This window comes from Sus scrofa, chromosome 1 (genome assembly GCF_054392235.1).
Source record: "Sus scrofa isolate SSC_HxYL_T2T_F1_AM1 chromosome 1, Sscrofa_HxYL_maternal_Yorkshire_Landrace_v2.0, whole genome shotgun sequence".
Taxonomy (NCBI): Eukaryota; Metazoa; Chordata; class Mammalia; order Artiodactyla; family Suidae; genus Sus; species Sus scrofa.
The window spans coordinates 277,046,854-277,074,566 of NC_139383.1; the positions used below are offsets into that span (position 1 = coordinate 277,046,854).

Genomic DNA, 27,713 nt, shown 5'->3' on the forward strand with positions numbered 1-27,713 from the left:
TAACATTCAGAAGTCAGTTGCATTTCTATATACCAGCAATGAAACATTAGAAAAGGAATACAAAAATACGATACCTTTTTAAATTGCACCTCGCTAAACCAAATACTTTGGAATACACCTGACCAAAGAGGTAAAGGACCTATATGCCGAGAACTATAAAACTTTAATCAAAGAAATCAAAGAAGATGTAAAGAAATGGAAAGATATTCCATGTTCCTGGATTGGGAAAATAAATATTGTGAAAATGGCCATACTACCCAAAGCAATCTACAGATTCCATGCAATCCCTATCAAATTACCCAGGACATTTTTCACAAAACTACAACAAACAATCCAAACATTTATATGGAACAACAAAAGACCCAGAATCGCCAAAGCAATCCTGAGAGACAAAAACCAAGCAGGAGGCATGACTCTCCCAGACTTCAAGAAACACTAAAGCCATAGTCATCAAAACACTGTGGTACTGGTACCAAAACAGACAGACAGACCAATGGAACAGAAGAGAGAATCCGGAAATAAACCCTGATACATAGGGTCAATTAATCTTTGACAAGGGAGGCAAGAACATCAAATGGGACAAAGAAAGTCTATTCAGCAAGCATTGCTGGGAAACCTGGACAGCTGCATGCAAAGCAATGAAACTAGAACACACCCGCACACCATGCACACAAATAAACTCAAAATGGCTGAAAGACTTAAATATACGACAGGACACCATCAAACTCCTAGAAGAAAACATAGGAAAAACACTCTCTGACATCAACCTCATGAATATTTTCTCAGGTCAGTCTCCTAAAGCAAGAGAAATGAGACCAAAAAGAAACCCATGGGACCTCATCCAACTGAAAAGCTTTGGCACAGCAAAGGAAACCAAAAAGAAAACAAAAAGACAACTTACAGAATGAGAGAAAATAGTTTCAAATGATGCAACAGACCAGGGCTTCATCTCTCTATATGTATGCAATTTATACAACTCAACAGCAAAAAAGCCAATCATCCAATGGAAAAATGGGCAAAAGACATGAATAGACTGTGCTCCAAAGAAGATATACAAATGGCCATCAAGCACATGAAGAAATGCTCAACAACCATGATTATTAGAGAAATGCAAATCAAAACTACCATGAGGTAGTATCTCACATCAGTCAGAATGGCTGTCATTCATAAGTCCACAAATAACAAGGGCTGGAGGGGCTGTGGAGAAAAGGGAACCCTCCTGCACTGCTGGTGGGAATGTAAACTGGTACAGCCACTATGGAAGACAGTTTGGAGATACCTTAGAGATCTATACATACAACTTCCATATGACCCCGCAATCCCACTCTTGGGCATCTATCCGGACAAAACTCTACTTAAAAGAGACACGTGCACCCACATGTTCATTGCAGCACTATTCACAATAGCCAGGACATGGAAACAACCCAAATGTCCATCGACAGATGATTGGATTCAGAAGAGGTGGTATATATACACAATGGAATACTACTCAGCCATAAAAAAGAATGACACAATGCCATTTGCAGCAACGTGGATGGAACTAGAGACTCTCATACCGAGTGAAATGAGCCAGAAAGACAAAGACAAATACCATATGATATCACTTATAACTGGAATCTAATATCTAGCACAAATGAACATCTCAGAAAAGAAAATCATGGACTTGGAGAATAGACTTGTGGCTACCCAATGGAGAAGGAGGGAGTGGGAGCAATCAGGAGCTTGGGGTTATCAGACACAACTTAGAATAGATTTACAAGGAGATCCTGCTGAGTAGCATTGAGAACTATGTCTAGATACTCATATTGCAACAGAACAAAGGGTGGGGGGAAAATGTATACATGTAAGAATAACTTGATCCCCATGCTGTACAGTGGGAGAAAATTTAATATAGTCCAAACTATACAAATAAATATACTCATCTCTCCATCTTTTCTAACCTACTCCCACTTCACCCCTGTAGTTAAGCAGTCTCATTAGTTTCAACGATTCCTCACTTATTTCTTCTTGCTAAATGGGAATATATATGTATATATTATTTTCCCTTCTTTTTCACATAGGAGGTAGTATACTATAGATGGGCTTTTATGCATTGCTCTTTTCCATTTAATACTATATCTTGGGAAATCCCTCCATATTGATTCATAGGTATCTTTGCCATTACTTTTCATAGCTTCAAAGTACTCAACTGCATTGATGCTCCATAGTTCCCTTTTGAGACCTTAGGATAAAACAGCAGTGATGAATGGACTAAATGCCACCTCATTTTATACCTCAAATGATTAAAATGGTAAATTTCATGTTGAGTAGGATATTATACCACAATAACTTTTTTTAAAGGAAAAGCAAGTCTGAATCTCTACATAAAACACAGAAAAGATCTATAAAATAATAATGTATGGTTAATAAGTTAATCTAGGACTTATCAAATAAAAACATGTATTTAATTAATCAAAAGATATAAATAGAAGTAAAAATAAATATGAAATTTTGTCTCAGAAAACATATAGAAACACAGAAAACATAAATTCAGATACAATCCGATTATATTAGATGTTGAGATCAAATTCTCCAGAAATACAATGATCATCAACCTACATAAAAGAGCAAAACCCAACTTAAACTGTTGACAACTGACACTTTACAGCTGTAAGGACACAAAAAAGTTTAAGTGATGGAAAATATATGCCATGTAAACACCAACCAAAAGATAGCTGGTATAGCTAAGCTAATATCAGAGGAAGTAAATGAGATGTGAGGGTAGGTGTCATGGCTAAAGAGAAAACTCCAATCACTCTAACTGCAGTGGTGTGCTCTTCAGTGAATCAGAAAGGACTCCCTATGATAGGAGAGCATGACTTTGTAGCATTAGCCAATTTCTGTAATGTAATTATGTCCCTCCTGGCTGATTTCAATCCACCTGTATGTTGTCATAGACTGTGGAATTGAAAAGAGATGTTCATAATCAGCTTGCAGCCACTACAAGCCAATTTCAGCACATCTTACAGAGAAGAATCAGTCCACAAGGAACAGAACAGAATGCTAAATCAGTGTGTTCTCAAGAACATAGTATGAAAAATATCTAAGCAAAAATAGACATATCTGAAAAGAGAAAAAGGCAAAAAAACACAGTCATAATTAGGTGACATTTTCTGTGTAGGATTTTTCACATCTTCTATAAGAGATGATGAAGAAGCAGAAAAAAAATAAAGATCAAGAATGCCAATCACAAACTGGACCTTACTGACTTGTTAACACAATATATCACAGCTGAATGCATATTCCTTTGAAGTTACAGAGTTGCCAACCATATGATAATTTTAGGAGGTAGATCTCACTGTGCTCATGTTTGCAATAAGAGGATTTAGTGATTGTGCCTTCAAGAAGTTAGCCCTATTGACAGATATCTATTAACACCTGTTTTATGTCTCTGTTCCTGGGGCTATAGATGAAGGGGTTCAGCATGGGGGTAACTACTGCATAGAAAATGGAAGGGATTATGTTTTTGTCACTGCAGTCCCATGATGATGAGAGCAAGTAAACACTAGCAAGTGTCCCATAGCATAAGGATATCACAAAGAGATGGAAGCCACAGGTGGAACAAACTTTAAAGAGTCTCTTGGTGGGAGAGACACTCAGAACTGTGGTCTCTCTACAAATACATGAGTCCAGGATACTACACAAAGGCAGGATGAATAGCCTTTCTCCCACAGAAAAGGTGACCAGATCATTGAGGGAGGTGTCTGAACAGCTCAACTTCAAGAGGGCAGTGAGGTCACAGAAGAAGTGGGAGATTGTATTGTCTACACAGAAGGAGAGTTATGCCAAGAGAGTGTGTGCAACAGGGCATGGATGCAACAGAGGAACCAGGACCCAGCTGCTAAAGAGAAACACAGTTCCTGCCTCATGATGGTGCTGTAGTGGAGAATCTGACATATGGCCACATAACTATCACAGGCTATTACTGTGAGAATGAAATTGTCAAGACAACCGAAAAGGATGAAAAATTACATCTGGAACATGCACCCTGCATAGGGGATGGATTTTTGCTGAGTCTGCATGTTCATCAGCACCTTTGGGACTGTGACAAATGAAAGGGACATATCTGTGAGGGCCAAGTGGCTGAGGAAAAAGTACATGGGGTGTGGAGGCAAGGATCCAGACTGATGAGCAGGATGAGGAGTAGGTTCCCCAGCACTGTGGTCAGGTACATGCCCAGGAACAGAGCAAAGAACACGCCCTGCTGCTCTGGCTGTATGGGAAGCCCCAGGAGGAGGAACTTGGACACACTGCTCTGGTTCTCTCTCCTCGTTCTGCTCTTGCCTCAGCTGGGAATTGGTGAAAGTGAGAAACCTCAATGAACATGCCATAAGATTATAGTCATATCCTTTGTACCATGAAAAGTCTTAATTTTTGCTACCTTTCTCTTTATTTCTCTTCATTGTTAGTGAATGAATCAGTCTTTCCAATTCTGTGTATAATAATACATCAAACCATTACATTAACCAAGGCTTTTCCCAAAGGAATGAATGGATATTTATTCTTCATTCAACAAATAGTTATTAAACCACTGCTTTGTCCCATTTTGAGTACAAGATCTGAGAACTCTCTGTGTTCAAGTTTATATCTTTACATCAAGCCATGTTCAAACCTCTATAATTTGCTAAGATGAAAATGTGAGTGGGGCACAAGAGGTGTCAATCATTCATTTCCTCTTAAAAAGAATATGAAAATCACTTGAAGAGAATTACTGAAGCTGTGTCAACAGCTTTTGGTGTAGTTCACTGCATCCTACGTGTTTTGAGTCACTTAAAATCCTGTTAACAAAAATGTCCAATCCAGTCTTCCAAGCCAATGTCAATTGTTCCAGGCACTGTTCCAAGGGTTTTACACACACTTTCAAAATAAATCTTCCCCATAATCCAAATAAATATTATTATACACATTTTGACCATAAGAAAACAGAAGTATACATTATTTAAATGTGCAAAGATTCATACAATTAGGTGCAAGAGATGGAATCACAACATCGAAAATCATCAAAAGTAACTTATTAACCTAATACAGCACTGCAAAGGAGAGCATTTTGGACTCTACTAAAAGTAAACATTGGAATATTAACTGAATGTTTGTAGCTTTGGAAGCCAAGGAGCCAAGACATGGAAGCAATCAAACTATCCATCAAAAAATGAATGATAAAGAAGATGTGGTAATTACATTTAATAGAATATTATTCAGCCACGTAAAAAATGAAATTATGCCATTTGTAGCAACAAGGATGGAGCTGGAGATTTCCAGATAGAGGAAAACATATGTCATATGATATTGCTTACATGTGGTATCAAAAAAAATGACACAAATGAACTTATACACAAAACAGAAGTAGACCCACAGACATAGAAACAAAATTATGGTTACCCAAAGAGAAAGAGGAAGTATAAATTTGGAGTTTGGGGTTAACATGTAAACACTTCTATATGTAAAATAGATCCTATCAAGTACCAATGGTATAGAATGTGAAACTATACTCAATATTTGTAATATAATATAAGGGAAATCAAAGAGAACAAAATATAAGGTATACAATATATTTAAAACTGAATACTTTGCTCTACACCTGAAACTAACATAACATTATAATACACACACACTTTAAAAACCTGTAAAAAATCCAAATTTAATAATAACTCATTGAAAGAAAAAAATTTAACCACACTTACAAATACACACAAAGGAGTTTGGTGCTTTGGAGATCAAAATTTGAAGGTATGATTTGGGTAATATCACATTTAAGCTTATGGAACAATAATGAACAAGAGATACGAACTAAGGGAAAGAGATTTTTCCAATAACAATGACTTTTTTTTTTGTCTTTTTGCCATTTCTAGGGCCGCTCCCACAGCATATGGAGGTTCCCAGGCCAGGGGTCCAATCGGAGCTATAGCTGACAACCTATGCCAGAGCCACAAGACAAGCCACGTCTGCAACCTACACCACAGCTAATGGCAACACTGGATCCTTAACCCACTGAGCAATGCCAGGGACCAAACACGCAACCTCATGGTTCCCAGTTGGATATATTAACCACTGCATCACGATGGGAACTCCTCCAATAACAATGACCATTTAAAGGACAGTGAGTTAAAGTGCTAGAGACATGAGTGCTCAACACACTACTTCTTAAGGATTTTCTAACAAGGGCAGTGAGTGAAATAAGAATGTGGTTAAGTGATTCTCACTTGGCTAAAAGGTTATTGTTTCTGAAAAGAATCCACAAAGCCAATGTCATGTCTCTGTTTCGCAGGCTGTAGATGAAAGGGTTCAGCATGGGGGTGACCACTGTGTACATCACAGAAGCAATGATGTCTCTGTCATGGGACTGGCCTGATGAGGAGGAAAAGTATACTGCCATCATTGTCCCATAGAATAGAGACACCACAGAGAGGTGGGAGCCACAGGTGGACAAGGCTTTGCAGATCCCTTTAGTAGAGGGGACCCTCAGGATGGAGAGCCCAATGCGGCCATAAGAGAACACGATGCCACTCAGGGGGAAAATGACAACTGCAGGTCCTGTAGTGAATAGGACCAGCTTATTGAGAGAGGTGTCTGAGCAGGACAGCTTAAGCAGGGCAGCATAGTCACAGAAGAAATGGGGGATGATGTTTTTAGAACAGAAGGACAGTTGCGCCAGGAGGATGGTGTGGGTGAGGGCAATGGCACAGGAGAGGAACCAGGATCCAGCCAACAGACATAGACACAGCTCCTCCCTCATGATGACTGTGTAGTGTAGAGGGTGACAAATGGCCACATATCTGTCATAGGACATCACTGCAAGAAGAAGGTTATCAATGCAAGCAAAAATCATGAAAAAACATGTCTGTATTACACACCCTGCATAGGGAATAGATTGATCCTGAGTCTGCATGTTCATCAGCATCTTTGGAACTGTGACAGATGAAAAGGAGACATCCGTGAGGGCCAGTTGGCTGAGGAAGAAGTACATGGGGGTGTGGAGGCGAGGGTCCAGCCTGATGAGCAGGATGATGAGTAGGTTCCCCAGCACTGTGGTCAGGTACATGCCCATGAACACGGCAAAGAAGAACCCCTGCTGTTCTGGCTGGATGGGGAGTCCCATGAGGAGGAACTCGGACACGTGGCTCTGGTTCTCCCTCCTCATGCTCCTCTCCTGTCTGCTGGGGAAGGATGGGAGCAGGAATATCAGAGACATTGAACTCATATTGTGGCCACCACATTAGGTCTCTCACCTTCTCATGGAGAAAAAGGATAACTGCCTGCATTTGTTTTATCACCTGTTCTTGCCAAAGCAAGTGACATACCCTCAACGCTCAACATGATTCCTTTCAATGAAAACCAGAGAAAATTCTACACTTTTTCTTTTTAATCAACCATGTTACTGACACTAAGCTAATAACTGGACATAGAAGAATAAATACAACATACAGGACCTCCTCCCTCAGGAGACTATCCCTCAAGGACACACTTGACCAAGGACTAACTAAATGAACCTGAAGCCAGATTCACTGTGTTGTAACTTTGGTCACATGAAATTCTTGATGTAGGACTTTGGATGCTAAATCTCTATTAGCCTCATGTTGCCCTTCTATAATACCATGAGGCTGCCAATATCACACTTCCATAGATTTAAAAAAAGGATTCTAATTCATGAGGCATAAATCTCCAAGAACAATTTTCTGCATAAAATAAACACCAAAAATTGCATAGATTATTTTTATGAGAGGATTTATATCCCCCCAAAAATCAACATCAAGTTCAGGAATTTAAGAGTATTATGACGTGGTCACTATAAAGGACCAAGAAACTGCCCTAAAATTGAGCAACTGAGCTCTCTCATTCTTTTATTTATTTATTAATTTATTTATTTATTTATTTATTTATTTATTTCTCTTTTGTATTTTCAGGGCCACACCCAAGAAATATAGAGGTTCCCAGGCAAGGGGTGTAATTGGATCTACAGATACCAGCCTATGCCACAGACGCAGCAATACCAGATCTGAGCTGCATCTGTGACCTACACCTCAGCTCATGGAAATGCCAGATCCTTAAACCACTGAGCAAGGCCAGAGATTGAAATCCCACAACCTCATGATTCCTGGTCAGATTCCTTTCCGCTGCTCCATGATGGAAACTCCTCTCTCACAATCTTAAGGTGAGTTTCTGAGCTCATACCCTGTCACAGGGATCAGTTCCTTCCTCAAACTTTTCTTAATGTATGTTTATCTTCTTGCCAAGAAATAAACCTTACTTCAGGGCATGGACCTCCATCTATCTCCATCTACATCTGATCCTCCAAGTCGGCTCAGATCTGGATATTCATCGTTAGGAAGACACCTGAGATCTAAGATGTAGTCTGAGAGGTGAGAGGTACTGAAAGATTGGGGTGTCTCTTAGAAGTCAGTTTCCTGATTGACCAGCACTATTTCCCAATATTGAGCTTCACACTGATAATAATGGAAAGTTAATGAACACAATGGCAGACAAATACATTTTTGCATGATTGCCTCACTGAACTTTTCAAGAGTCCGAGGAGGGATCATATTAAAACTTCACTTTGGGGAGTTCCCATTGCAGCTCAGCAGGCTAAGAACCCAAGTAGTATCCATGATGATACCGGTTTGTACCCTAGCCTCACTCAGTCAGTTAAGGATCCAGAATTGCCATGAGCTGCAGTGTAGGCTCCAGATAGGGTTCGGATCTGGCACTGCTGTGGCTGTGGTGTAGGCCAGCAGATGCAGCTCTGATTTACCCTAGCCTGGGAACTACCATATGCTGCAGGTGAAGCCCTAAAAAATTAAAAATTCAAAAAAAATTTAAAAACTGCACTATCAACATACTCAGAAGGAGTAGGAAATTAACATGATCATAGTGAGTAACAACTGTAGTCACATTTCTCTCACATGCTTTTAAATATATACTGAAATCTTTGCTTCTATGACTCCATGTTCCTCCCTCTGTTTAATTAGACAAATAGGCAGGACCTCAAGAAGAAATGTTTTGTGATTTGAAGGAGTCCTACTGCTCAGATAACTGTCCACTCTCATATTCCTGCAGACGTTTAGTTTGCCATATGCCTTCCATATCATTCAAACCATCATCCTTTATTTCTCTCTGGGAAGCAGAGAACAGTGTTTGTTCCCTGCATTTTACCATCAGGAGTAGGGATATAGTTATTGCATAGTGGAACCTGCTCTCAAACATTGATTTTCTGATCATTTTTCAGTACAGAGAATCCACCCATTTCTTTTTATGAGGGGGAGAGAAGCTAATGTGAAATGTTAAAAGTGAAAATTTCATGTTAAAACATGCCTGGGAGAGGAAAGCTATATTAACATTATGTAAGATTCTGTCAATAGATGCTCGCTTCTGACAAGGGAGTTGCTTGGGGTTATTAACTGACTCAGTTCACAGGAAGCAAGGAAGAACCAGGCACTTCACCCTCCTGCCAAGCATAGGCTTCTCACTGAAAGCTGCTGGGTCAGACTTAGCCCAGGAACTCATAGATCACCTGCAGGAGAACCACAGCTCCTAATGACACCCAGGAGATGCAATGGGAACAGAAGAGAACAATACAGACATGAAACTTTGATTCCATCAGCACTCTGTGCAAAAAGGTTGTTGGGAAACTGCTCAGTAGTGAAGAGGAGATGATGTGTGACCTAGGAGTGGGGTGTTGAGAGAGATTATAAATGAGCTCATTTTCCTAGCTTCATACCAAATACCATCCCCTGCACAATCAGGACATGGAGATTCAGGGGTGTGGGTCTCCTCGAGGCTACAATTTGCTAAGTGCTAATGATGTGTCTGGCTTCTTCAGCACCGTACATGCAAGGTCTGTCAGCAATTAGCATGACCCCATGGAACAGCACTGGATGCGGAGAATCACCATGGCCAAACCCAAGGCCACCAAGCTATTACATGGGGAATGATGAAGATCTGAGTGTCAAAGTATGTGATTCCAGAAATGAGCATTTCATTTGTAAATGAACTGACCAAAATTGAAGCAGGGTGTCAAAACTATTGGGCTTCCAGGGGCCCTGCTGGCAGAGTCAAATCACAGGAAAATGGATGCCAATAGCTCTGCAAAGTCTGTTTCCTGAGGAGCTGCCTGTGTATCTTCTGGTCTCAGGCCAGTGGAGGGTAAAAAATGAGAGAATGTCCCCCTACACACAACACACAGATATTTATTTCTTCTCTGAAGGAAGTCAGGCATGGGTTTGGTACCCAAAAGTACTCACACACTATCACAGACACAAACTTGCCAAGTAGAGATTTATAGGTTTTTCTGATTTATTCTGTGAACTAGAGAAGTACAGTCAGGGTATGAGTCAGCTTCACACAAATCTATGCAAAACTCACAAACAAAATACCCATGTACCACACAGCTACACACACAGAACTGTCAAGCATCCTAGACCAGAGGCCTTGTTGACACAAGAAGTCATTCATATTAGAAAAACAAGCAGTGCGCAAGGTCTTATACACAGCACACAAGCAGTAGATGCACATAGAACAGGCATACAATGAGGAAATGTGCAGGCTTCTGTAGTCTGTCACATGGATTATTTGCATCTCTCTATATTCTAGTATGTGTCATTCAGTGTCTTTGTCAGTTACACATACACACATAGACTCATACAACACCACACACACACAAATATAACTAATGTCTCTGATGGTCACACAAACACTTACACATTGATACACATGCCCGACTAGGGAGGTTTCTGGTCTCCTTCTGAGCTATACCTGTGATCTGAGTTCAAATACCTTCTGCTTCATTCTGTTACCTGAATCCTCACTTTCTGTCCAGAAGACCCAGGGTCCAATGAAAAGAGGAAACCTTGGAGGCCAGAGGATCTGTACAGACTCTCATGGTGGTTCTCCAGCTTCAAAATGATGCACAAGGGGATCTGTCTTTCTGCATCCTAAAGAGACCCCAGAGGAAATCTTCCCCAGTCAACAACTAGAGAAGCAATCCACTAAGGCAACTGCCCAACTTCTTCCTGGCCCTTTGGGAAGGTTGTTGTTTAGAGTCCACAGGGGCTGAGCTGAACCTGGCTTCAGAGGGAGAGAGTCTCCCAGATATGAATGGTACCTTGGGCTTCAAGTCGAGTCTCTGATGAAAAGCAGGAGTTCCCCCATTTCCCGTGGCTGTCGTGCATACAGCTTCTCCCAAGGGTGGTGTATGGTACAGGCAGGATAAGGGCTTCTGCAGGGTCCCCAACACTGACACAGGCTCTCATTAAAACCTAAAGGCCCTTAAAATGTTCATGTCTCCCCACTCCCCTGGAGGTTTTGTAAGGTAGGTCTATGTCTTGTTCAGGAGAAAGGGGATTGAATATAAAACTCAAAAACATTCTGGGTACTTCTCCTACTAAGAGAGCATATTTGAGCAATTTATCCAAGGTCCTTGGACCCAGTTTCTTGAAAGTGGAAATGATAATCATAGTCCGTGTGAGTTGGAAGGATGGTTTAATGAGCACCTAATGAAAGCTTACTAAATGGTTTATTGTCAATGTCTTTGTATCACTAGAGATCAGCTATGGCTCACAACAGGCAATTGTGACTGGTAACTGTTGAATGAATTCATCTGTTCATTCATTCACCCATTCCCTCAAATAATCATTAAGATTCACAAAAGTGTAATACTGATATATTCTCCAGAGACATAACAGATAATAATATAATCAGGAATCCTTTTCTTACCACACATATCCAATTGGGAGGTGATGCAAAAAAATCCAGGCAAAATAAATGGCAGGTAAATGGTAACAAGTGTTGCAGAATTATGAGAATCATGCATGGAACTAGAGGGTTCTATAAGTTAAAAAAAATACCCCAGTGCTAGAGGATTCTTTTACAAAGGAACACAGACACCCCTTCCATCAAGTGGATCCAGGTCTGTAAACTGGTTTACACAATTACATCCCTATTAGACTGGATAAAATTGAAAAGAATGATGCTCTCAGTGTCATTTAAGATGTGATGGAACTGGAACACCAATACGCTGCTCGTGGGAATACAAAGCTGTTTGAAAATGTTTTAAAAAGTTAAACATAAATTTAGCATGCCATTAAGTATTTGTAAAGGTAAAAGAATGTATATAACTTACATAGATTTATACAAGAAGGTTCATACCAGCTTTACTAATATCAAAAAGCTAGAATCAGCCCAGATGTTCATCAAAAGACTTACTGTTAATAAGTAAGTACGTGTGGGTATATAACTAAATCATGTGTGTGTGTGTGTCTGTGTGTATAACTAAATCACTTTTCTTTACACTTGAAATTAACACTATATTGTATATGAACTATACTTCAAAAAAAAATAAACTCTGGTTAAAGTTAAAAAGAATAAACAGAAACTCTTTAAAAAATAAAAATTAAAAAAATTTTAATAATAAAAAATTAGCAATATTTTAAATGTGAGTGGATGCAACAGCTGTGGTATATCCTTAAAATGGAATGCTACACAGATTTAAAAAATGAACTATTGATACATAGTACAACATGAATAAATCTCAAAATACTTATGCACAGTGAAAGAAGGCAGGGAAAAAAAAGAATACACACTGAACAATTACACTGAAATAAGCTTCTAGAAGATGCAAATAATCCATGTGACAGACACAGAATAGTGCTTCCCCTGAGGACAGATGGGAGAAGAAAAGAGAAGGCAGGAGGGTAGACATCGGAGAAATTCCTGATCTTGATGGCTGTGGTGGTAATTTCATGTGTATATACATATGTCAAAACTCATCTAATGATATATTTTGATTTCTTTACCTTTCTTTAAATTGAAGTTGATTGGCAATGTTGTGCCCATTTCTGCAGGACAGGAAAGAGACCCGGTCCTGTACATACACATTCCCTTTCTTATATCCTCTTCCATCATGGGCTATCCCAAGACACTGGATATAGTTCCCTGTGCTATACAGTAGGACCTCATTGCTTATCCATTCTAAATCTAAAAGTTTGCATCTAATAACCCCAAACTCCCCATCCACCCCACTCCCCCCTCCTCCCCCTTGGCAAGCACAGGTCTGTTCTGTATCTCTATGACTCTGTTTCGATTTTGTAGATAGGTTCATTTGTGCCATATTTTAGATTTCACATGTAACTGATATCATATGATGTTTCACTTAGTGTGAGACTACCTAGTTGCATCATATTGCTGCAAATGCCATTACTGCACTCTTTCAATGGCTTAATAGTATTCTATTCTCTACATATACCACATCTTCTGTAAATATTCATGTCTTGATGGACATCTAGGTTATTTCCAAGTCTTGGCTATTGTGAACAGTGCTGTTATGAACACAGTGGTGCATGCAACTTTTAGAGTTTTTTTATTTTTTTATTTATTTTCTCTTCTGCTGTACAGCATGGGGACCAAGTTACACTTACATGTATCCATAATTTTTCCTCCCATTTTTGTGTTGCGATATAAGTATCTAGAGATAGTTCTCAGTGTTAAACAGTGGGATCTCATTGTAAATCCATTCCAAGAGCAATAGATTGCATCCATTAACCCCAAGTCTCCAATCCCTCCCACTCCCTCCCTCTACCCCGGGCAGCCACAACTATATTCTCCAAGTCTATGATTACATTTTCTGTGGAAATGTTCATTTGTGCTGTATATGAGATTCCAATTATAAGTGATATCATATGGTATTTGTCTTTCTCTTTCTGACTCATTTCACTCAGTATGAGAGTCTCTAGTTCCATCCATGTTGCTGCAAATGGCATTATGCCATTCTTTTCTATGGCTGAGCAGTATTCCATTGTGTATATATACCTCATCTTCCTACTCCAATCATCTGTCAGTGGACATTTGGGTTGTTTCCATGTCTTGGATATTGTGAATAGTACCTACAACTTTTTGAATTGTAGTTTTATCTGGATATATGCTCAGGACTGGGATGGCTAGATCATATGGTAGTTCTATATGCAGTTTTCTGAGTCCAATGCTATACTCTACGTATATGAAGTTTACTGTATGCCATTTATACCTCCAAAACTCTGTGTGCTTTTAAAGAAACAATAACAAAATCAAGTATGGCCATGTTACTCCTCTATGGAATCCCTTCTAGCAGGTTCCCAAATCAGACTGAGAACCAAAAATGCAACTATAATGGTCAGTTTTATATGTCAGCTTGGCTAGGCTACAGCACCATGATATTTGTTCTAATACACTTTTAGATATTTCCATGAAGGTATATTTGTGGGTGAGATTAACATTGTAATGCACAGACGCAGAATAAAGCAGACTGTCCTCCATAATGAGGGTGGGCCTCATCAATCAGATAAGGACCTTAGGAAAAAGAAGGACCTCCCACAGAGAAGAGACACTTCTGTCACCAGCCTGCCTTCAGACTCAAAGAGCAACTTTCCCCCGGGTTTCCAGCCTGCCAACCTACCCTGCAGACTTTACATTTGCTGGCCTCCACAATTCTAAGAGCCAATTTCTTTCTTTCTTTCTCTCTTTCTTTCTTGCCTGCTTGCTTGCTTGTTTACTTGCTTGCTTGCTTTTAAGGCTACATCCATGACCTATGGAAATTCCCAAGCTAGGAGTCACATTTGCTACAGCTGCTGGCCTACACCTCAGCCACAGCAATGTGGGATCCAAGCTGCATCTTCAACCTGCACCACAGCTCACAGCAACACCAGATCCCAGAAACACTGAGCAAGTCCAGGGATTGAACCCATATCCTTATGGATACTAGTCAGATTCATTTCCACTGAGCCAAAAAGGGACTCCTAGCCAACTCATTAAAATAAATCTCCATATCTTTTTTTTCCTTCATTTTTTGGCCATCCCATAGCATATGGATGTTCCCAGGGCAGGGATCAGATCAGAGCTGCTGTTTCAGTCTATGCCACAGTTGTGGCAACTGGAAACTTTCACCCATTGTAGAGATGCCACCAATCCCATAATGCCACAACAGGAACACCATAAATCTGTCTCTCATAGACACACACACACACACACACACACACACACACACACACACACACACACTTGTTCTCCTTCTCAGGAGAATCTTGATCAATACACCTACTATGACCTTAAGTGCCCTATGAATCTGGTCCTCTGATGTCTCTATACTTATCACCCACCATCCCTCTCCCACTTAGTCCTGTCCAGGTACACAGGCTCCATTAATGCCCATCCCTGGGACAGACCAGGCACCATCTCCCCTCAGAATATTTGCAGGTGCTGATCTCCATGCCTTTTCCCAGGCAGCCCCATGGCTCACCTCCCTTTCCTTGCAAGTGTCTTTGGATGTTACCTTCTCAATGAGCTCTACCTAGACCACACAGTGTGAAATTATGAACCAGCACTGTTGCTCTCCAAAAATCCCTTTTTTGTTGTTGTTATTTTTTTAGGGCCAAACCCCTAGCCTATGAAAAACCCCATGCTAGGGGTGGAAAAAGATCTGTAGCTTCTGGTCTATACCACAGCCACCCCAATGCAGGATCAGAGCTGAGTCTGTGACCTACACTGTAGCTCACAGCAATACTGGATCCTTAACCTGCTAAGAGAGGTCAGGAATCAAAAATGAGTCCTAATGTACACTCATCAGGTTCTTTACCTTTGAGCCATAACAGGAACCCCTTGCTCTACCTTCTTATGCCTCCTTTATTCACAGAAGTTTTGGCCTATTGAAACATAGAATTTATTTTTTTCAGACATAGAAATCCATTATCCATAGAACTTTCATCCCAGTAAAGAAACAATGACTGTTTTGAAAATAAATAAATTTTATGGTATGTTAGGTTAAAATTTAAAAAAAGAAAAATATAAGATAAAATTATTTCTTTGAAACAACGTAAAAAAATAAAGACATTCATTCCAAAACAGAAAAAAGGGAGGTTAAAACCTTCTATGGAAGAAAAAGGAGAATGATGAGCTCAATCAGGAGGGCTGGAAGGTAAACTCTATAAGGTGATACTTTTTTTAAACTTCTATTCTCAGAATACAGAACATTGCCTGGCATATAGTGACCAATAGTCAATGTTCTTCTGTGCAGAAATTTTAAATTCAGGCATTTAGCATGTTTTCTTATTGGAAGAGAGATCTCTGGAGAAAAGACAACACTCATTTCCAAGACTAAAATTAATCCAATAGCTGTAGAATGTTCTCTACACAAACATCCAATTTAGTAGGAACAATTTAGTCTTCCTGGAATGGAAAAATTGGTAATCAGATTGACTACTCAGTGATCTCTTATTGTCAAAAGCACAATCAAAGTTTATTTAGGTTTAGCAAGCCATCATAAGTACTTCATTAACTTGATACTGCATTGACAAGATGAGCATTTTGGACTTCACTAAAATGAAACAATAGAATCTTAGCTGAATATTTGTAGCTTTGGAAGGCAAGAAGCCAAGACATGGAAGCAACCCAAATGTCCATTGACAGAGGAATGATAAAGAAGATGTGGTACATGTATACAATAGAATTCTACTCAGCCATAAAAAGAATGAAATCATGCCATTTGTAGCAACATGGATCAAGCTACAGATTATCATACTAAATGAGGTAAACCAGACAGTGAAAAACATACAAAATATGACATCACTTATATTTGGTATCTGAAAAAAAAGTTATGGGGAATTTCCATTGTGATGCAATGGAAATGAATCCAACTAGTATCCATGAGGATGTGGGTTTGATCCCTGACCTTGCTCAGTGAGTTGGGGATCCAGCATTGCCCTTAGTTGTTGTATAAATGGCAGACATGGCTTGGATCCTGTATTATTGTGGCTGTGGTATAGGCCAGAAGCTTTAGCTCCAATTCAACCCCTAATCTGGGAACTTCCATATGCCTTGGTTGCGGCCCTAAAGACACACATACAAAAAAGATACAAATGAACATATACACAAACTGAGGTAGACACACTGACACAGAAAACAAACTTGTGGTTACCTAAGAGTGAATGGACAAATTATGAGTTTGGGGTTAACACATACACACTGCTATAAATAAAATAGATAACTAACCAGGACCAATTGTAGAGTACACAGAACTGTATTCAATATTTTGTAATAACATATAAAAGAAAACAATCTGAAAAAATATATATATATAATGTATAAGATACTTAATCACTTCACACTATGAAACAAACATATCATAGGCCAACTGTACCTCGAATTAATTACTTAATCAATTAAACAATTTAAAAAGCAGTGCCCAAGAATAGATGACCATAACACAACTAAATATATATATACACATTTCATAAAAGCTGTAAAGGCCTAAATGTAAGAATAATATAACACAGGGAAAAATAAATTTAAACATACTAACACATAGACATAAAAGAGTTTGGTATTGTTAAAGATGCAGATCCCAGCTCCACATCCAGGGATGCTCATTCATGAGACCTGGGGCCAGGTGATTCTCAGGCAGAGAGTTCTTAGGGTGGACTGTGAGGCAACACAGTCCTTAGGAAATCATCAGGGAGATGCCCTGTGTGTGGGAGCCTAGCAGGAAGTGTGGGGAGACCTCCTTACTGGCCCTTCCTACCAGATTCATGTTTTCCCTGACAGGTCATAGCCTAGGATGTGAAGAGGAATTTTTTCCTTTGAAGTGCAAACTCCTATTTGATTTGCTGCTTTAAAAAATCAATTCTGCATAATGATGGAAATCCAAATAAAACAAACATGAAAACAACAGATAAAGTCAAAGAACATTGCCCATCCATTTTTCATTTTTTGTATTCTACAATGGTATTTATCAAGAAAATTTTAGGTTTATATAAGTCCATTTAATTTTCTATCATATTTTATACCTTTTTTCCCATGAGAACTATTTTGATAGTATTTGTATTACTACTTCTATGCATATGAATACATTGAACACATAAAACCACCATATATAGAACTATATAATTTTTAATTTTTAAACTGAGCATTTGTTCAATGAACACATTATTTTTTAAATTTCTTTACTGATAATTCCCCACAATTTTTTTCCACTGTACAGCATGGTGACCCAGTTACACATACATGTATACATTCTTTTTTCTCACATTATCATGCTCCATCATATGTGACTAGACATAGTTCCCAGTGCTACACAGCAGGAATCGCATTGCTAATCCATTCAATTCCAAAGACAATAGTTTTCATCTATTAACCCCAAGCTCCCAATCCATCCCACTCCCTCCCCTTCCACTTTGGCAACCACAAGCATATTCTCCAAGTCCATGATTTTCTTTTCTGTGGAAAGGTTGATGTGTGACATATATTAGATTGCAGAAATAAGTGATATCATATGGTATTTGTCTTTCTCTTTCTGACATACTTCACTCATTATGAGAGTCTCTAGTTCCAACCATGTTGCTGCAAATGGCATTATGTCATTCTTTTTTATGTTTGAGTAGTCCCATAAAAAAGGGACATTTGGGTTGTTTCCATGTCTTGGCTATTGTGAATAGAGCTGCAATGGGCTGTCTGCCTGCCCAGGAGCTGGAGCTGGAGGTGTGAGCCAGAGAGGGGTCAATCCATGCTCTCCCTTCAGACAGTGCACCCTGGGCAGGGTCCTGCCTGGGGATCCAGGATGTTGACTGGTGCTTGCCCATCTTCCCTAGGCCCCAGCTGGCAGAAAGGCATCATCGAAGGCAAGGGTCAAGCAAGGCCCCAGCTGGCAGCAAGGTACCATCAACTGGTGCAGGTCGAGCAAGTGTATTTTCAATGAGCAAAGATGAGTGGACTAAGAGCCACACAAGTGGAATATAAAACCTCCTGGTCCAGTGACTGTATCTGAGCTAAAGTGGTGACCTACCATGAAGCCACTCAACATTAGATCCTTTAAACCACTGTGCCATGCCAGGGATCATACCTGTACCTCTGGAGTGATCTGAGCCACTGCAGTTGGATTAACACACTGCACCACAGTAGCATATGGAAGTTCCTGGGCCAGAAATCAAATCCAAGCTTCCTCTACCACAGCTGTGGCAACCTTGGATCCTTAACCCACTCTCCTATGGTTAAGTCTGATGCAGGTGATGTGCATGATACAGACCATTCTTCAAGAAATACTAGTGAAAATGGCATAATAGAAGGACTGGAGCTCAACTTCTCTCCTAAAAAAACAAAATTCACAACTAAAGACTGAGCATTCTCCACAAAAATGGATGGGAAACATTAAAAAAGATATCCTGAGGATGAGATTAAGATGGCAGAATAGAAGGACTGGAGCTCAACTTCTCTCCTAAAAACAACAAAATTCACAACTAAAGAAAGAGCACTCTTCACCCAAATGGACTGGAAACACTAAAAAAAAATCCTACTCCAGAAGAAAAAGAGGAGGACACATCAAGAGGTAGGGGGGTGATTTCATGATATAAACAATGCCATAGCTCCTGGGTGGGAAGCTCCACAAACTGGAAACAGACTAGTTCACAGAGATGCAAAATACAATAACTGAAATAAAAAATTCACTAGAAGCAGCTAACAGCAGAATACAGGAGGCAGAAGAATAAATGAGTGAGGTGGAGGACAGATTAGTGGAAATTATGGATGCGGAGCAGAAAAGAAAAAAAGATTGGAAACAAATGAAGAGAGTCTCAGAGAACACTGGGACAATGTTAAATGAACAAAACATCCATATTATACGTGTGCCAGAAGGAGAAGAGAGAGGAGACAGAAAAAATATTCCAAGAGGTAATAGCTGAAAACTTCCCTAACATGGGGAAGGAATCACTCACTCAAATCCAGGAAGCACAATGAGTACCATATAAAATTAACCCAAGGAAGAACACCCTGAAACACATATTAATCGAACTGATCAAAATTAAAGACAAAGAGAAAATCTTGAAAGCAGCTACAGAAAAGAAACAAATGACATACAAGGGAACCCCAATAAGGTTATCAGCAGATTTTTCAGCAGAAACTCTGCAGGCCAGACAGGAGTGGCATGATATACTTAATGTGATGAAAGGAAAAACCCACCAACCAAGATTACTCTACCCAGCAAGACTCTCATTCAGATTTGAAGAAATTAAAACCTTCACAGATAAGTAAAAGCCGAGAGAATTCAACAACCCTAAACCAGCCTTACAACAAATACTAAAGGAACTTCTCTAGGCAGAAAAGAACAAGGGAAGAAGGGAAGAAAAAAGAGCAACAAAAACAAATCCAAAACACTCAATAAAATGGCAATAAGAACATACATATCAATAATTACCTTAAATGTTAATGGACTAAGCGCCCCAACCAAAAGATATAGTCTACCTAAATATATATGCTCTCTTCAAGAGACCCACTTCACTTCTAGCGACACATACAAATGGAAAGTGAGAGGATGGAAGAAAATATTCCATGCAAATGGGGATCAAAAGAAGGCTGGAGTAGCAATACTCATAGCAGACAAAATAAACTTTAGAATGAAGAATATTTTAAGGGACAAACAAGAACATTACATAATGATCAAAGGATCAATCCAAGAAGAAGATATAACAATTGCAAATATCTATGCACCCAACATAGGTTCACCACAATATACGAGGCAACTGCTAACAACCTTAAAAGGACAAATCAACAATAACACATGAATAGTGGGGGACTTTAACACCCCACTCACAGCAATGGACAGATCAACCAGACAGAAAATCAATAAGGAAACACAGGCATTTAATGAAGCATTAAACCAGATGGACTTCATAGATATTTATAGGACATTCCACCCAAAAGCAACAGAATACACATGCTTCTCAAGTGCACATGGAACACTCTCTAAGATTGATCACATCCTGGGCTACAAATCCATCCTCAGTAACTTTAAGAAAATTGAAATCATATCAAGCATCTCTTCTGACCACAATGCTATACGACTGGAAATCAACAACCAAAAATTGTCTGCAAAAAACACAAACACGTGGAGACTAAACCATGTGCTACTAAATGACCAATGGATGACTGAAGAAATCAAACAGGAAATTTAAAAATACCTAGAAGCAAGTGACAATGAAGATACGACACTCCAAAACCTATGGGATGCAGCAAAAGCCATTCTAAGAGGAAAGTTTAGAGCAATACAAGCCCATCTCAGGAAACAAGAAAAAAGCTCAAATAAACAACCTAACTTTACATCTAAAGCAGCTCAAGAGAGAAGAACATATAAGAGATAAAGTTAGTGGAAGGAAAGAAATCATAAAGATCAGAGCAGAAATAATGAACTAGAAACAAAGAAAACCATAGAAAAGATCAATGAAATGGAAAGCTGGTTTTTTGAAAAGATCAACAAAACTGATAAACCCCTAGCCAGACTTATCAAGCAAAAAACAGAGAGGACTCAAATCAATAAAATTAGAAAAGAAAAAGGAGAAGTAACAATGTACCATCACAGAAATAGAAAGGATCATAAGAGACTGCTATTTGCAACTATACACCAATAAAACAGAAAACCTAGAAGGAATGGACAAATTCTTAGAAAAGTACAATCTTCCAAGACTAAACATGATAAAATAGAAAAGATGAATGGACCAATCACAAGAACTGAAATTGAACTGTGAAGAAAAAAAATCCAACACACCAAAGTCCAGGACCTGATGGGTTCACAGGTGAATTCTATCAAACATTCAGAGAAGAGCTAACACCTAACCTTATGAAACTATTTCAAAAAATGGCAGAAGGGATTTTCCCAAACTCATTCTATGAGGCCACCATCACCTTGATACTAAAACCAGACAATGATTCCACAAAAAAAAAGAAAACTACAGGCTAATTTCACTGATGAACATCAATGAAAAAATCCTCAACAAAATACTAGCAAACCACATTCAACAATACAACAAAAGAATTAAACAACATGATCAAGTGGGATTTATCCCAGGGAGGCAAGGGCTCTTCAATATCCACAAATCCATCAGTGTGATACACCACATTAAAAAACTGAAGAATAAAAATGATAGGATCGTCTCAATAGATGCAAAAAAGCCTTTGACAAAATCCAACACCCATCTCTGATTTAAAAAAAAAACACTTCAGAAAGTGGGCATAGAGGGAATATACCTCAACATAATAAAGGCCATATATGACAAACCCACAGCAAACATCATTCTCAATAGTGAAAAGCTGAAAGAATTCCCACTGAGATCAGGAACAAGACAAGGATGTCCACTCTCGCCACTACTCTTCAACATCCTTCTGGAAGTCCTAGCCACAGCAATCAGAGAAGAAAAAGGGATAAAAGGAATCCAAATTGGAAAGGAAGAAGTAAAACAATCACTATTTGCAGATCACATGATACTATACCTAGAGGATTCTAAAGACTCTACCAGAAAACTGGTAGAACTCATCCATGAATTTGGCAAAGTCGCAGGATACAAAATTAATACACAGAAATCAACATCATTTCTATACACTAACAATGAAAAAGCAGAAGGAGAAACTAGGGAAGCAATCCCATTTACCATCGCATCCAAAAGAATAAGATACCTAGGAGTAAACCTACCTAAAGAGACAAAAGACATGTACTCTGAAAACTATAAGACACTGATGAAAGAAATCAAAGAGGACACAAATAGATGGAAAGACATAACATGCTCATGGATTGGAAGAGTTAATATTATCAAAATGACTATACTACCCAAGGCAATCTGCAGATTCAATGCAATCCCTATCAAATCACCAAGGACATTGTTCACCGAACTCAAACAAAATATTTTAAGGTTTGTTTGGAAGCACAAAAGATCCAGAAGAGCCAAAGACATCCTGAAAAAGAAAAATGGAGCTGGAGGAATCAGGCTCCTAGACTTCAGACTCTACTACAAAGCAACAGTCATCAAAACCGTATGGTACTGGCACAAACACAGACATATACTTCAGTGGAACAGGATAGAAAGCCCAGAATCAAATCCATGCACCTATAGCCAACTCATCTATGAATGACCAAGGAGGCAAGAATATCCAATGGAGAAAACTTAGCTTGTTCAATAAGTGGTGCTGGGAAAACTGGACAGCCACATGGAAAAGAATGAAAGGAGAACACTCCCTAACACCATACACAAAAATAAACTCAACATGGATTCAAGACCTACATATAAGACCAGACACTATCAAACTCCTAGAGGAAAACATAGGCCAAACACTCTCTGACATAAACCACAGCAACATCTTCTCAGATCCACCTCTTAGACGATTGACAACAAAAAGAAAAATAAACATATGGGATCTAATCAAACTGAAAAGTTTCTGCACAGCAAAGGAAACCCTAAACAACACAAAAAGACAACCCACAGAATGGGAGAAAAGCTTTGCAAGTGATTCAATTGACATGGGATTATTCTCCAAAATTTATAGTCACCTTCTGCAGCTCCATACCAAAAAAACAAACAACCCCATCAAAAAAAATGGGCCGAAGATCTAAACAGACAGTTCTCCAAAGAAGACATACAGATGGCCAAGAAACACATGAAAAGATGTTCAACATCACTCATCATTAGAGAAATGCAAATCAAAACCACTCTGAGGTACCACCTTACACCAGCCAGAATGGCCATCATCTAAAAGTCTACAGACAATAAGTGCTAGAGGGGGTGGGGAGAAAAAGGAACCCTGTTAAAAACTGTTGTTGGGATTGTAAATTTGTCCAACCACTGTGGAAAGCAGGATGGAGATGCCTCAGAAAACTAAACATAGAATTACCATTTTGATCCAGCAATCCCACTCCCTGCAATCTATCTAGAGAAAACCATGACTCTCAAAGACACATGTACTCTAATGTTCATTTCAGCACTATTTACAATAGCCAAGACATGGAAACAACCTAAATGTCCATCGACAGAGGAGTGGATCAAGAAGAGGTGGTACATATACACAATGGAATATTACTCAGCCATTAAAAGGAACAAAATACTGGCATTTTTAGCAGCATGGATGGACCTAGAAATTATCATGCTAAATGAAGTCAGCCATACAATGAGACACCAACATCAAATGCTTTCACTGACATGTGTAATCTGAAAAAAGGACAGACTGAACTTTGCAAAACAGATGCTGGCTTCACGGACATTGAAAATCTTATGGTCTCCAGAGGAGACAGATTGGGGGGTGGGGGGATGTGCTTGGGTTGTGGGATGGAAATCATGTGAAATCAGATTGTTATGATCATTATATGACTACAGATGTGATAAATTCCTTTGAGTAATAAAAAAATACTAGGATAAGCTAAAAAAATAGAGCTGCAATGAATATGTGGGTGCATGTGGCTTTTTCAAGGAACATTTTGACTGGATATATGCTCAAGAGTGGGATTGCTGGGTCATATGTTAGTTCTACATATAGTTTTCATAAGGTACCTCCAATCTGTTCTCCATACTAGCTGTATCAGCTTACATTCCCACCACCTGTGCAGGAAGGTTCCCTTTTCTCCACACACCTTCCAGCATTTGCTATTTGTGAACTTATGAATGATGGCCATTCTGAATGGGTGAGGTGGTATCTCATGGGAGTTTTGATTTTTGCATTTCTCTAATAATAAGTGATGTTGAGCATTTTTAATGTGCTTTTTGGCCATCTTTATATCTTCCTTGGAGAAATATCTAGTCAGCTCTTTTGCTCATTTTTTATCTGAGTTGTTAGTTTTTTTGCTGTTGGGTTGTATAAGTTGTTTGTATATTCTATAGATTAGGCCCTTGTCCATTATATCATTTGAAACTATTTTCTCCCATTCTGTAAGTTGTCTTTTTGTCTTCTTTTTGGTTTCCTTTGCTGTGCAAAAGCTTGTCAGTTTGATGAGGTCCCATTGGTTTATCTTTGCTTTTATTTATGTTGCGTTGGGAGACTGACCTAGGAAATATTTGTAAGGTTGATGTTACAGAATATTTTGCCTATGGTCTCTTCCAGGAGTTTGATGGTGTCTTGTCTTATATTTAAGTCTTTCAGCCATTTTGAGTATTTTCAAGCATGGTATGAGGGTGTGTTCTAATTCCATTGATTTGCATGCAGCTTTCCAGGTTTCCCAGCAATACTGTCTTTTCCCATTTTATGTTCTTACCTCCTTTGTCAAAGATTAATTGACCATAGGTGTCAGCATTTATTTCTTCAATCTCTATTCTGTTCCATTGGTCGGTCTGTCTGTTTTGATACCAGTACCACACTGTCTTGATGACTGTGGATTTGTGATTTTGCATGAAATCTGGGAGAGTTTTGCATCCTGCTTGGTTTCGGTTCATCAGGATTGCTTTGCCAATTCTGGGTCTTTTGTGGTTGCATATAAATGTTTGGATTGTTTGTTCTAGTTCTGTGAAAAATGTCATGGGTAATTTGATAGGGATTGCATGGAATATGTAGACTTCTTTGGGAAGTATGGCCATTTTTACAATATTAATTTTTCCAACCCAGGAGCATGGAAAATCTTTCCATTTCTTTATATCATCTTTAATTTCCTTGATTAATGCTTTATAGTTTTCAGCATATAAGTCTTTTACCACCTGGGTTAGGTGTATTCCCAAGTATTTGATTTTTGGGGGTGTAATGTTAAGGGGTGTTGTATTTTTATATTCCTTTTCTAACATTTCATTTTTAGTATACAAAAATGCAACTGATTCTGACTGTTAATCTTATATCCTTCTACGTTGCTGAATTTGTTGATCAGTTGAAGTAGTTTTGGGGTTGAGTCCTTAGGTTTTTCTATGTGTAGTATCATGTCATTTGCATACAGTGACAGCTTTACCACTTGTCTTCCTATTTGGATGCCATTTATTTCTTTGATTTGTCTGACTTCCTCATCTATTGAGATGATCATGTAGTTTTTGACTTTTCTTTTTTTAATGAGGTGTATGACATTGATTGATGTGGCTAGGACTTCCAGTACTATGTTGAACAGCAGTGAAGAGAGTGGGCATATTTGTCTTGTTCCAGATTTTAGTGGGAAGGCTTTCAGCTTTTCTTCATTGAGTATTATATTTGCTGTGGGTTTGTCATAAATGGCTTTGGTTATGTTAAGGTATATTCCCTCTATACCCACATTGGTAAGAGTTTTGATCATGAATGGATGTTGGACTTTGTCAAATGGTTTTTCTGCATCCGTTGAGATGATCATGTGGTGTTTGACTTTTCTTTTGTTAATGTGGTGTATGACATTGATTGATTTCATGTCTTGAACCATCCTTGTGAACCTAGGGTGAATCCCACCTGGTCATGGTGTATGATATTTTTGATATGTTGTTGGATTTGGTTGGCTAGGATTTTGTTGAGAATTTTTGCCTCTATATTCATCAAGCATATTAGCCTATAGTTTTCTTTTTTGGTGGTATCCTTGTCTGGTTTTGGAATTAGGGTGACAGTGGCATCATAGAATGTCTTTGGGAGTGTTCCTTCTTCTTCAACCTTTCAAAAAAAGTTTAAGAAGGATGGGCATAAGTTCCTCTTTGTTTGTTTGGTAGAATTCTCCTGTGAAGCCATCTGGTCCTGGACTTTTATTTGTAGAGAGTGTTTTTATGACACAGTCAATTTAATTTCTAGTGATAGATCTGATCAGTTGATCTATTTCTTCTTTTTTTTTACTTCAAAAATGTTCTTAGATTTTTGAGACATAAATTACCATGTGTACTTTACAAAACATTCAGCTCATTTTATGAATGAACTGGTATAATTCTTTTTTTAATTTTTTTAATTTTATTGTCATTTCCCCAACACTTTTTTCCACGGTATAGCATGGGGACCCATTTACACATACATGTATACATAATTTTTACTCCCATTGTCATGCTCCATTTTAAGTATCCAAAAAAAATCAGAATACACATTCTTCTCAAATGCACATGGAACAGTCTCAAGAATTGACCACATATTGTGGCACAAAGCTAACCTCAACAAATTTAAGAGTATAGAAATTATTTCAAGTATCTTCTCTGAGCACAATGGCACGAAATTCTTTCTTCTTGATTCAGTTTTGGCAGGCTGTCTCTAGAAGGTTGTCCATTTGTTCTAGGTTGTCAAATTTGATAGCATACAATTGTTCATGGTATTCTCTCATTTTTTTTATCTCTGTACTATCCATTGTGACTTCTTTCTTTTCATTTCCTATTTTGTTTATTCGGGTTTTTCTCTCCTCTTCTTGGTAGTGTCTAGCCAGAGGTTTGTCAATTTGTTTACCTTTTCAAAGAACAAGCTCTTGGTTTTATTGATTTTTCTCTATTGTTTTTGGACTCTATTTTATTGATTTCCTCCTTGATCTTTATGATTTCCTTCCTTCTGCTGATTTTAGGGGGGTTTTTTGATCTTCTTTTTCTAATTCATTCAGGTGGTGGGTTAAGATGTCTATTTGAGATTTTTCTTCTTTTTTGAGGACGGCCTGTATTGCTATAAATTTCCCTCTGAGCACTGCTTTTGCAGCATCCCCAAGATTTTGTGTGATTTTGCCTTCATTAGCATTTGTCTTGAGGTATTTTTTTTCTTTCTCGATTTCCTCATTGACCCATTAGTTTTTTAGCAGCATGTAGTTTACTCTCCATGTAGTATGTTTTTTTTCTCATTTCTTTCCCTGTGGTTAATTTCTAGTTTCATGCCATTGTAGGCAGAGAAGATACTTGAAATAATTTCTATGCTCTTAAATTTGTTAAGGTTAGCTTTGAGTCCCAGTATGCAATCAATTCTTGAGAATGTTCAATGTGCACTTGAAACGAACCTGTATTCTGATTTTTTGTATGTAATGT

General features: G+C 38.6%; 1 protein-coding gene and 1 pseudogene across 1 annotated transcript in view; both read right to left on the minus strand.

Moving 5' to 3' along the window:
* Positions 1-3,393: 3,393 nt before the first annotated feature.
* On the minus strand, positions 3,394-4,370 carry LOC146407253 (olfactory receptor 1J4-like; annotated as a pseudogene).
* Positions 4,371-4,501: 131 nt separating this feature from the next.
* LOC146407254 (olfactory receptor 1J4-like) overlaps positions 4,502-27,713 on the minus strand; it is a 100,978-nt gene continuing 77,766 nt past the window's right edge. Inside the window, exon 2 of the mRNA XM_084995140.1 lies at positions 4,502-7,193. Within this exon, the coding sequence (XP_084851266.1) occupies positions 6,236-7,193 (958 nt within the window). The 3' untranslated portion in view covers positions 4,502-6,235. The remainder of the gene's footprint in view (positions 7,194-27,713) is intronic.